This window comes from Porites lutea, chromosome 13 (genome assembly GCF_958299795.1).
Source record: "Porites lutea chromosome 13, jaPorLute2.1, whole genome shotgun sequence".
Taxonomy (NCBI): domain Eukaryota; kingdom Metazoa; phylum Cnidaria; class Anthozoa; order Scleractinia; family Poritidae; genus Porites; species Porites lutea.
The window spans coordinates 10,920,875-10,933,743 of record NC_133213.1 but is presented as its reverse complement, the minus strand read 5'-3'; the positions used below and the strand labels follow the sequence as shown (position 1 = coordinate 10,933,743).

The window sequence follows — 12,869 nt, the reverse complement described above, 5'->3', positions numbered from 1 at the left end:
GATGGATAGTGATGTGTAGTGATGGATAGTGATGTGTAATGATGGATAGTGATGTGTAGTGATGGATAGTGATGTGTAATGATGGATAGTGATGTGTAGTGATGGATACTGATGTGTAGTAATGGATAGTGCTGTGTAGTGATGGATAGTGATGTGTAGTGATGGACAGCGATGTGTAGTAATGAATAGTGATGTGTAGTAATGGATAGTAATGTGTAGTGATGGATAGTGATGTGTAATGATGGATAGTGATGTGTAGTGATGGACAGTGTTGTGTAGTAATGGATAGTGATGTGTATTATTAACAAAACGTAAGTAAATACTTAAAGGAAAGACTTTCACGTGCTCTTCACGTGACTTGATGTGTAGTAATGGATAGTGCTGTGTAGTGATGGATAGTGATGTGTAGTGATGGACAGCGATGTGTAGTAATGAATAGTGATGTGTAGTGATGGACAGTGATGTGTAGTGATGGATAGTGATGTGTAGTGATGGATAGTGATGTGTAGTAATGGATAGTGATGTGTAGTGATGGACAGTGATGTGTAGTAATGGATAGCTATGTGTAGTGATGGATAGTGATGTGTAGTGATGGATAGTGATGTGTAGTGATGGACAGTGTTGTTTAGTAATGGATAGTGATGTGTAGTAATGAATAGTTATGTATAGTAATGGATAGTTATGTGTAGTGATGGATACTGATGTGTAGTAATGGATAGTGCGGTGTAGTGATGGATAGTGATGTGTAATGATGGATAGTGATGTGTAGTGATGGACAGTGTTGTGTAGTAATGGATAGTGATGTGTAGTGATGGATAGTGATGTGTAGTGATGGACAGCGATGTGTAGTAATGAATAGTGATGTGTAGTAATGGATAGTAATGTGTAGTGATGGATAGTGATGTGTAATGATGGATAGTGATGTGTAGTAATGGACAGTGTTGTGTAGTAATGGATAGTGATGTGTATTATTAACAAAACGTAAGTAAATACTTAAAGGAAAGACTTTCACGTGCTCTTCACGTGACTTGACGCGTTTTACCAATAGCCTACTTCTTTCTTTACCTGTTTTACCGACGACTTCATAGATTCTTTGCACAACTTCCACAGCAGCTGGAAGTGGTTTACAGAGCTCGAGCACAAATGATGCCTGGAACTCCTCGCTGTTGTTGTCATTTAACGATTGGTACTTAATGCTGTTAAAAAAGGACGACATTTTAATAGACAGATTTAGCAAAGATGAATGTAACAACAGTCAGTGACGACAGCGAGCTTTGATGACGCGCGCAGATCTAAACAACGAATTGACCAATGACAGAGCAGCAAATTGACCACCGAAAGCCCAGGTACAGTCCTTTTCGCGCGTTTTCGCGCTCTCACTCGGAAATTCAGTTTGAGGATATAGAACAACCTACCCCTCCCCTAAGCCAACATTTTGCCCTAAGAGAGAAGTAAGTGTTGATGTTGGCTTAGGGGAGGGGTAGGTGGGTAGTTTCCCAGAGACGCATAATGATCCCAAAATTGACTAGTCCAGAAGTTTTGGCTTTGACGACTTCAGAGGCTTGATGAGCCTCCTGCTCTACTACAGGGACCAGGACTCTTTAGACCTAAAGAGAAAGGAAATTGACTGCTATGAAGGCCCGTTTACATTTAATTCCTATTTCTGCTGCTATTTGAGCGGCGATTTTAACCTCGATTTTTATTGTGCATGTAAGGTTCAAGCGATGTACACACTCCCCACGCTAGGTGGATTTGGATAACTAAGTAAAGTACAGCCACAAGGACACAATCTCGTCCCCAGAGCCTTCGCTATCCTTGAAGAGCGGAACGATCCTTGGTGTTGACCAAAAGGATCGCAGCCTCTGGGAACGAGTTTGTAAGTCGAGAGAAAAATAGCAGGAGAATGAAGAATTAAGTAGAATCGAGTCACTTTAAAGTTGCAAACACTTTCCAGGCAATACTTCTGGGTTTTGCCTGAGATCTCAATGTCAAATAGTAGCCTCTCATCACTGTACAATGCCTTAGAGCACATGCGAAGAATATGAGAATACGAGGGTATGATTCATGAGTCTTACTTGGAATCCCATCCCAGCATGTTATAACGCATTGGTTCCATTATCAGGGGACTGGTGGGCAGTGAAGTCCTCTCTGACTGCTCCATTGACACGGATACCTGGTAACCAAAGTCTCGTGGAGGAGGGTCTGTCAAAAACAATAAAACCATCAAGCCTGTGCCTAAAGTTTTCATTTAACCAATTCGACGCCGTCAAGACGTTATTTGCCACTTCAGAATGTGGTGAGTTGACTTTCGCAAAGACTTCTGGGACTGTAACTTGGGTCGGGGAAAAAATTAGCCAATAGCTGACCGGCGCGTCCCCGGTAAACGATACTAGAAACAATCACAGGACTCATTTCATCCCTAGTTACTTTCTCATTTCTAAAGTGGTAAATGTCAAAACATGGTAACGGAACTTCGTGTCGTCCACGTCTGTCTGAATTCTTGGCGTCATATAGAAGAATGGACACAAGCTTTCAGCGCAATAATTTCTGGGATTGTTTGGATGGACCAAAGCTAAATAAATTGATGGTATCCAAATGCAACCATTTACCAATCACTACAGTACTTATTTTAGCCTCCCAAATGATCCAACACATCTTTGCGCGAAAAGTTGGTGACAATTCATCCTGTAGTAGGAGTTGTGTCACGCTATTTATCAAAATTCTACCAGTAGGAACTGCTACCAAATTGGATTAAACTTAAGAATATAAGATCAAACATTAAAAAAAGGAATGAATAACATAGCCAATAAAAGAGAAGACACGGATGGGCAAACTTGAAAAAAGATTAAAACGGGTTGCAATAGTGAGTTTTTGAAAACTTGTTAGCCCAACAGTTTTTTAATGTTCATTTTTGTGAGGAAGTATAATTATTGTTGGACAAAAAGCTGTGATTTTTTCATTTACACTTTCTTCCCTTAGAACATTTAAAAGTTTTATAGCGAAGTCGAATAAGGAAGCGTAATAGGCCATTTGCATGATGGCGTCATTTTACTACTATGATCAGGATCCTTCAGGGTTTTGCTTTCTTGTGCAAATTAGGGCTTTTGTTATTTAAATCCCACTGGGGCTACCAAATTTACATATCAAAGGAAAAACGAAAAGAATTCTGGTCGTAGAAGTAAAATGACGCCATCGTGCAAATGGCCTATCGGCCGAATATTACAAAAAGACAGCCGACCCCACGTGACAAAAGCACCTTTAAGGAGTTGCAAATTGGACTCGGGGCAGGGAATTTTTTGCCCTCCATTTCTCACCCAGGGTGGGGTATATTTTGGCAATTGGCTGGACAAGGGTTCCGAAATTACATTAAACAGCCCACCAGGGCGAGGGGCAAAGTACTATAATTTATTATACTATTAGCTGTTTAGGCTTACGTATGTACCTTCTCTGGTAAAGTGGCGATCTTGTCCAGGTCTTTCTACATCCAGTAGCTCGTAAGGTGAAGCGAAATAAGCTAGCCGCATTCGTCGACCTAATAACAAGAACCTACACTATTAATGATAAAACTAAAAGTCAAAATAAAATTTTAGTGTTCTTCAATCATTTGTGTAGTTTTGCCAAACATACTTTATGCAATAAATATTGACTACCGTAAATCCTCTATTAAGCCCCCCGGGGGGCTTATTCATTTCAAGCTCATCTGAGTGGGGGGAGGGGGGAGGATTAATAGAGAAGGGGGCCTTATTTAATTTAGAAACGGCGATGGTATCAGTTCTCCATAAAGAACTAGAATACATAGTGGAAAAGCTCAAGTACAAGAAGTTTTAGCCGAGGATCAGAATCAAATCCGAACTTCCAGTTGGTAAATAAACAATCCTTGATCAGTCCACATGAAGTTTTACGGTCGTGATTGATTGATACAGTCTATCGATTATTAGTGAAGAATAATTAGGGGAGGGGAGGGAGGCTTATTAACTTTCTTCCCTTGAAAAGGGGGGGGGAGGCTTATTGGAGGGAGGGGGCTTTTTTGAGAGGAGGGACTTAATAGAGGATTTATGGTATTAAAGTTGTATAAATGTTGACTATAAAATGCCCTCACCTCCCTGTCTTGGGGTAACGAATCCAACAGGGCCCCGGGTTATTGCTTCACTGGAACTCATATCTGTTCTGTTAAAATTAAAATAAATAAATGAAAAAATAAAAACTCGTTATTTCTGTGTCAGTTAGTAATTGAGCCAAGGGCAGAACCCTCTACTAAATTAATCCATTCATTACAATTCTGAAAACCAAAAAGTACCTGGGCTAAGAAAACAGTCGTCATTAAGTGATGCCACCACTAGTTTCTGCGCAAAATGACGTCCGAGGAACAAGCCTAGAAGTTCAATACTGATGACGCATCACCATCCAGATCTGGTTAGTGTTTCTGATTGGGTGAAGCAGATTTCCCACATGGGACGAACACTCAGGAGCACTACCCAGATCTGGGTAGTGACACGTCAAGGATTTTCTGCACTCCGTCCTCAGACGTCATTTTGCATGGAAATCAAAGGTGGTGTTGCAAAACGGCAGCTGTTTTTTTATTTTTTTATTTTTTTATTTTTTTCAGGCTACAAAGTACCCTGGTAATGATACAGTCGAACCCCCATGTGAGACCACCAACCACCTATCGAAAACACCAAAGTTCTCACGGTCAAAGCCTTACAGTTGGAACCTCTCGTAAATAACCACCTCCTGTAAGCGACCGTGGCCGCGTTTCGGGGCTTATGGTTTAATAATCTTCCAATGTTTTTAACCTCTTCAGTCTTGTAATTTACCACTTGACGCACGGTCAGATCTCTATGTTCGCTGTATGTAATAATTATGCTACTCAGAGTATAGGGAAAACTTTTAGCAACAACATGAAACTACACACATTGCAGCTTAGAAATACATGCAATGAATTGTCTTCCTTACAGTGGATGTGTCCTGACCTCTTCTCGGAAGAGACCCCCTGTGGGTCGATTCTTGTAAGCGACCAGTACCCGTATGAGACCACTAAGTCTTCGCATTTTTGGGCGGTCGCTTAAGGGAGGTCTGACTGCATTATATTATGGTCAGCAAAGTGTTGATTGTTAAACAAATTCTCCTCATCAGAACCACAGCAAATGCATAGACAAGAATGTGGAGAATATGTAAGTGGATATTTACCCAAAGAGAGTGGCCATCATGTTGATGTCTGTCTCAACTGCTTTAAGAGCTGCAAAGATCTTGGGTTTCTGAAACCTGAAGAGATTTGTCATTGATAAAAATTGTAGGACACTTTACTTACATTATATTATTTTTTTATGCCTACTCTCCCTAATTATCTGGGAGTCTCCGACAATGGTATAAATCTGACGGCCTTGCGAAAAGGCACCAAATCTACCAGGTAAAATTGACCTTTGTGTCTTTCAATGGTCTGGAATTTACTCCAAATTTCACAAGTCTGAGAAAACAGGCGACATTTCATGATGCAACAACTGGTTTCCCCTGGAGGGGGGGCTCCGCATACGAAAGGGGTGGGGATGCTCGTCGGAAATTTTGAATTAAACCCCTAAGGAGACCGATCTGGGCGTGGCCCAAGCTTTTTTTGAGCCCTAAAAGAGACCATGTTAAAACACAAACAAATGAGAAAACTTGGATTATACGAATTGAGTAAATAGAACGAATTAAAAATGTACATATCAAATATATATTTTTATATTTTTTCGTGTGCAACCGTAAACGACACCTTCACGGCTAAATATGATGGCGTTTTGCCAAAGACACCCTGAATGAGACAATATGCATAGCCCCCCCCCCCCCCCCCGGCAGTTTCCCCGCAAAATGGTGTCTGAGGAACAAGAGCAGAAATTCCACAGTGATGACCTATCTCAGATCAGGGTAGTGCTTTTGATTGGGATTATTTGTGCTACGAGAGAAATGTGCTTCAACCAATCAGAAGCACTACCTTGACCTGAGCAGTGACATGCCATCAGTACGGAATTTCTGCCCTCTTCCCTCAGACACCATTTCCCAACAAAACGTTGGTAGCTTCGTGTGGTGGCTTCGCAGGTAAATCATTGGAGGAATGATTCACCCAAATTAATGTATGGTGAACCCATGTTGCTGTTGGTGTTGGTCATGATGATCAAATTACAATAATTCAAGTCGATGTACAAGTCATAAGAACAGGACCCAAACCCTGGGCTTGGCAGTGCTAGTCCGCTAGCCCAGGCATAGAAAAACTTCACCCTAGGCTAGTAAAAATGTGCTCCAACTAGACCCTAGACCAGTACGCTTTGCAGAAAAATAAATCGTCTACAACTCCATAACTTGAGAAGTTCTTTTTCTAAAACGCTTCATCAATAGTTAGTTTATATGTAAGCCAAAGGACTTGCTATCCATGTCCTACAATTGACTCCTGTCGCTGCACGGATCCCATGTTGGAAAAGGACTTGCGTCCTTGTTTCCATGTCACTCAATACAATAGGGGCCTGGGCCTAGGTGGGTCAGAGCCACTATGGGTTCATTATCTTGGAATTTATTCACGCACATTCACCACAAGAATGAAGTAGCTTTTTATAAAATAAAAAAACTACCTTTGAGAAACCCTCCTTCAACGACCAATGATGCTGAGGCAAATTTTCATTGTTTACCAAAAGATCACACCAGGCATGAAGAGAAAAAGGAGTGGGATAAGCGGTCAAGAAGTTTTCGACAAAGTTAGAAGAAAACATACCCTTTATTGTGATTCATACAGAGAAACTTGTATGGACTCGAACAGTAGCACTCATGCTGAGAGATTAGCAAATCCGAACTCTCCTTTCTGTCTGAACTCGATTAAGAGTTATGAAGTTCTGAACCCCTAATACAGGTTACAAACCCTTATAAAGTTTCGAACCACCTCAATTTTTCTCGGACCAGTGGCTTGTCCTTGTGGGCTAGTGATTTTATCAAACTCGCTAACCCAACGCCTATATGTATAGTCCAAAAACATGGGGTACCTCTTTCCTACACTTCTGAAATGACAAAACGTGATATGCAGGTAACACAAAAAACAGGTACTCACGTATCACGAGACAACTGATATAGATCACAGAGACCTTGTAAATGGCACAAAAATTCATCATAATCTCCTTCTCTGCAAGAGAAAAAAAAACTAAAATTACAACGTCTTTCTAGAACTGTAAGATGATTTAATAAGTACCTGTATATCATGCATGTAGGTAAGAAAAAGGTTCCAACCTGTTCCTTTAATTTTGATGTTTCCAAAACAAACTTTTGAAGCCCTCATTATACCGCTATTAACAATGATGGGGGTTAATACAACAGCTTCGTTAGTATGACAAGATCTTTATTGCCAAACACTTGTCACAGTAGCAGATATTTCCAAAACATGTTACTGCAAATTCTAAACACAGGAAAAAATAACGGATTCCCATTTTTGGATATTTTTGGGTATTTAAAGAATACCCATAAAAATCCCAAATTTGGCAAAGTGAGACAAGTCCCAACCAGGGAATTCCCAACCAAGTTCCCAGATTGGGACTTGTCTCACTCTTCCAAATTTGGGATTTTTGTGGTTATTCTTTAAATACCCAAAAATTTCCAAAAATGGGAATCCGTTATTTTTTCCTGTGAAAAGCCACATTACTTTTACCTTAGTATTCTTGTCAGCTCAGGACAACTCTGTGAAACAAACAAACAAAAAAAACAGGCACTTTCTAAGTATTTATTAAGAAGGTCTCATTCAAAAGTCAGTAAGAAACAGCCCTGGCTAAGCTAGGACAGCCCTGTGAACCTGTTGTGGGAAAAATCCATTCTCAACCAGGTTAAGCTAATATTCAATCCAGATTTTTCAGAGATTTGTTTCCTTCCCTGATTATTCATAGAGGACAAAGGAAGTTCTTGGATTCTCACCATTTACACAGGAAAAATTAAGGGATTCCCATTTTTGGATATTTTGGGGTATTTAAAGAATACCCACAAAAATCCCAAATTTGGAAGAGTGAGACAAGTCCCAATCAGGGAACTTGGTTGGGAATTTCCTGGTTGGGACTTGTCTCACTTTGCCAAATTTGGGATTTTTATGGGTATTCTTTAAATACCCTAGATTTCTCTACTCTTTTTAGTCTGTTAAGCTGATTTTGATATGCTTCTTAGTGGTTTGTTCTCCCACTACGTCAAATTTTATAGCTCTATGCCGTTTATGCACAAGATTTTCAACCGGGAGGTTTGTGTATGGTAAGCTCCCCTGGTTTAACCTGAGAATGGATTCACCCAATGACATACATGTACTAACCAGGGCTGTCACTAAAGGTCCAAGGCTGGGAATTTCCCCCAGCTACTACATATACAGTGTACGAGCATGACCCCAGGCTTCATGTAGTTTCATGTATACATCATGTACTAACTTCCTAACTGACTTATTGCTAGCCTGTGAAAACATCCGTTTCTCCACACTCTTCGCCTCTAGGGACGTTTTGAGTTGAACGTCCCAGCCGGGAAGAGTACGGAGAAACAGATGTTTTTGCAGGCTAATTTATAATTTATACCCAGCAACTTGAGATCTTATCTGATCAACAGCCACTTCATAGGAAATCTTGTCTTTTGCAGATAACTTTCGTTATTAGGTTCAGAGCTTCTATCTTCTAATCTTAGAATTTTTCTTAGATTACATGCACAACATTGATCAAGTCCCGAATTAAACAGCGGTACATGTAAATTAATTTGTATCTCTCCTACTTGTACACTGTGGGCTTACTGTTGTATACCTCAGGATCACCAGTATGTGCTACTTTAACTTCTGAAACTGTTCCATCAGCTTCCATTTGCACCTGTAACATAGAAAAAATATTTTCACTATTTAAATCGATTAACTGTAAATTGGAGACAACCTTGGTATGTCTTATGGTCAGCTTGTCTTGCTTTTCTCTAAACAACTAAGATAGATCTACACTGTACCTTTGACTCTGTGTAGTTTGATTATTTACACCTGAAACCCTTTGGGATTGGATAAATTTTGATCTTTAAATTTTGCAAGGCTATTGTGGAAAGGGATCATGTACACACTGTAAATCACCCTCTCACAGCACTATTAATACAGCACCCTGTTTCCGGGCATCTGCAAGGCAAAAAATTGCTCTCTAGAGAGAGCATGTGTTTAGAGTTATTGTTATGTATGTTGTGCAAATATTGTGATTTATCCGCTTGCTATGTCATATAAGCACGAAATGTAACCTGTTTTTTCGAAAAAAATAAAGCATGATTTCAATGCACAGGATGATGCTTATTAATTTTCAGTCTGACACATTTAAGCGTTAAGTTTGACACTTTACCTTCTCCTTGACCTTTTATAGCACACAAATGACTAGCGTCAAAGACAAAATAAAATGAAGCGTGACAGGTCATGCCTATGTTTCTGAAGTAACACGTCACACTTCACTTTGATGTTATGTAGCATGCCAACGACCATTGCAAAATTTCTTTTGAATAGAAACAAATAAAATGATAAAATGACAGGCAGCAACGAGATTGTAGTAGATCGTCCTTGTTTGTGAACTGAATCATACAATATTTTGTATCTGGCCTTCAGAATTATCGCTTTTCTTACTTACGGACACAACATGACCGCAAAGTGTAACAGTTTCCATAGAAACTTAAAACACAAAAAACTACATGTATTTGAATTCCAGCTCTCACATTTTGCTTGCTACTGCTGAGCCATTACTTTGCTTGTTTTAGATATTATTAATAGGTACAAGATGATTTGCCTGGACTCCCCACCCCTTTGGACCAGTGAGATTAAGACAAGTTACACACCCAGCAAGATACAGTGTAATCTACTTGGCCCAGACAACCAGGTGGGTCATTCGAGCCCTGTTCTGGACATCTCTTGCAATTACAAAAAAAATTAAAAACTATTCTGCAATGAGCGAGACTATACCTCAACATAAAACATGTCTGAATTAATGAAACAGTCTCTTCCATTTTCAATGAATTTCAGCCTACAAAAATGAAATTTAAACACAGATAGTTAGCTACGGCAGAAAAGGAATGATTGATCCCCTGCCTAATTGTTGCTTTTACCAAGCAACTTGAAATCTTAGTGACACCCTTGAAATAATGCAAAATTCCACAGAAAAAAGGGGGGAGGGGGCTGTGGTCCCCTTGGACACACCTAGATCTGATCCGCCCATGAGACACCCAAAATAATACCCATACATGAAGACACTGATAACACCTACCCAACTTTCCTTGTTATTGCTTCAAGCCTTTGTACAACAACTTTTATTGATTTCTCTAAAAAGTAAAATTGATGAATAACTTAAAATAAGCATGTACAATGGTGATGCATGTTGAGTTTTTTTAAATTTTATTTTAAAAAAATGTAGAGCACCATGATTTAAGACAAAATGTGTTAAAGGGAGCAACACATATGCATCTTACAGTCATGCAAGGTTTAAGTGTACACCCAAGATGCCATTAATTTTATTATTCAAAAGTTGAATCCCTTGCATTTATGCATGTGTAATGAGCAATGAATTGACACGCCAGGTAGTTATGAAATTTCTACCTCCTCAGTCTTCTTGAATTTGATATAAATGTCTTCAGAGAAATTTTATCCATTCAAAAATCTTTCTATCTGACCAAATACAGAGAGCTTATCATAAAAAAGTAACCCTGATTATTACACATGCAGGAATGCAGATTCAAATTTTATAATAGTTGTGGCAACCACTAAAAGATTCTTTTTTTCAAATAACTGATTTATTTATGGAATCTATCGGGGTATGGTTGACCTGGTATGATAAAAGGTTTAAAGGTTTAAAGGTTTGTTTATAGTGGAAAGTGCACTTTGCTTATCCAGCTAGTTTACAGGCACTCCACTCAAATACTTAGAAAAAAACAATGCAAATACAACATAACAGGATTAAAAACCCTAACCCGCAGGAGGCAACCAGTTGGCTATTTACAAGTGTGGCCAAGGATTTCAACTTGGGACCACCAAGAACAAATACAGCAAGTGGCCAGAGCAGGACTCAAACCTGGAACTGCTGGATTGCAAGTCTGACTCGCTGACCACTCGGCCACGCTGCCTCCTTTTATGATGATAATAGGAGGGTGCTGATTGTTTACACTCTGTACCTGTCATAGCACTTTGCAGCTTATCCAAGCATTCTGATATGTAGTTTTTCACAGGTGCAAGATTATCAATTTGTTGCTGCCTTTCCTATGAAAATATAAAACACATCAACTCCATGCATATTTAGTGCAAAGTCAAAACCAAGAGCCCTATGGCTCAGTTAATTCCAAATGTACCAATAACAACACCCCCCGTCTCCACGCAGGCACTTGTCAGGCATTTACCAAGTTGTGTTTTACCACCATGGGGCATTTGTTATCAAAAGTCTGCTGGGGTTGGGGAATTTCTCAGTGTTGAATTTTATATTATTTTTTCTGTTGATCAAGCAAGAGGTCAAGGTGGCTAAATGTTAGCGAAACTCTTTTACTGCATCTTTATGGACCTTGACAGACTTCATCTACAAGGCCACATACAGCCTTCCCAACCAAACAAGCATGGTCAATACATGCCGTAGGATTTCACAGTATCGATGTCTTCCGGTACCATGTCATTACCATGGTCTTAAAATAACAGACTTGAAAAATAGTTTCCCAGTGACATTTTCAGCCTTAATTAGTGATCAATTTATAGAAATTCACTATTTTCCACTCAGATTCTTATAACTAGTAGAACAATTATTCTTTAATGTGAGTCAGCTTATATACGAAACTAACATGTTGCTTAGTATCTATCAGTTTTCTAGCTATCACTCCCCATCTTAAATCATTTCCAAAGCACATTGCATGTTACTGGTTTATGGTTTCCAGTACCAAGAGAAAAATAATTATATGACTATGAAAAATTGAGGTGGGTTTCCATGAAAATTCATGGAACCAAAAAGGTTGTTACAGATGGTTTCCCATGATCTCTGGGCACGGAACCAAAAATTGTTTTCCATGGGATTTGAAATCCTATAGGACTTGTCAATAAAATATTAATTTTATTGTATGGCCAAAACAAATTCTTTTCCTGTGAGACAAAGTGAGGAATCACAAAAAAGGCTCGTCTTACCCCCCCGGATAGCTAATCAGAAATCAGGACTTTAAAAAATCTTTTTACCCTGTCAAGGGGCCAGACATAAAGTAAGCTTATACAGTCAAACCAGTATATAGGTCACCTTGTATATAATGGTCACCTTGCCATTTCCCAAGGGTGACCATTGTACACAGGTTTGATCACAAGCACTTCATTTAATACACACAATCCTTTTCCCTGCCATGCACAACAGTGGAGGCTGAGTAATAATCAAGCCTTGTCACATATCTATAGAGCTTTACAAAATTAAGCTTTTTAATAATGGCCACTTATAAATTGCGGAAATCATGCTCTGTTAATAAAAAATTAATTATAATAATTGGATAATCCCATCCCTTACCAGAGAAGCTCGAATAGCCTTTGCAGGATCCGGCCAGCTTGCGCAGCTCTGGCATTTTGATCTGATGCTGTTCAGTAAGTCAGTAAATTTACTGTGTTCTGAGTAGAAATTTAATGACCCAAAAACGTGAACTGCAAAAAGAAAGGTAAGCTTTACAGGGGAACACTCCGTGCAGCTCGCAAATAAATGATGCATAAAGAACTAAAACATAAGCCAGGTCAGTACTTACTTTTAGTGCCATCAAATTCCTTTCCTTTCAGACCTAATTCTTCCTTATAGTTGCTGACGAGTTCTTTCAACTTTAGACAACATGACCCACATGTTTGTGAATCCAGTGCGGCCGCCATCTTGTTCCGCTGTAGTTACCTG

General features: G+C 39.4%; 1 protein-coding gene across 1 annotated transcript in view; it reads right to left on the bottom strand.

The window, feature by feature from the left end:
• The window catches only part of LOC140923760 (mediator of RNA polymerase II transcription subunit 1-like), a 24,854-nt gene extending 11,985 nt beyond the window's left edge, over positions 1-12,869 (bottom strand). Inside the window, exons 1-13 of the mRNA XM_073373833.1 lie at positions 12,730-12,869; positions 12,501-12,631; positions 11,149-11,233; positions 10,248-10,302; positions 9,947-10,007; positions 8,775-8,837; positions 7,661-7,689; positions 7,070-7,141; positions 5,188-5,262; positions 4,100-4,167; positions 3,443-3,532; positions 2,076-2,202; positions 1,066-1,196 (exon numbers count right to left, since the gene is read on the bottom strand). Coding sequence (XP_073229934.1) covers positions 1,066-1,196; positions 2,076-2,202; positions 3,443-3,532; positions 4,100-4,167; positions 5,188-5,262; positions 7,070-7,141; positions 7,661-7,689; positions 8,775-8,837; positions 9,947-10,007; positions 10,248-10,302; positions 11,149-11,233; positions 12,501-12,631; positions 12,730-12,847 — 1,105 coding nt within the window. The 5' untranslated portion in view covers positions 12,848-12,869. The remainder of the gene's footprint in view (positions 1-1,065; positions 1,197-2,075; positions 2,203-3,442; positions 3,533-4,099; positions 4,168-5,187; positions 5,263-7,069; positions 7,142-7,660; positions 7,690-8,774; positions 8,838-9,946; positions 10,008-10,247; positions 10,303-11,148; positions 11,234-12,500; positions 12,632-12,729) is intronic.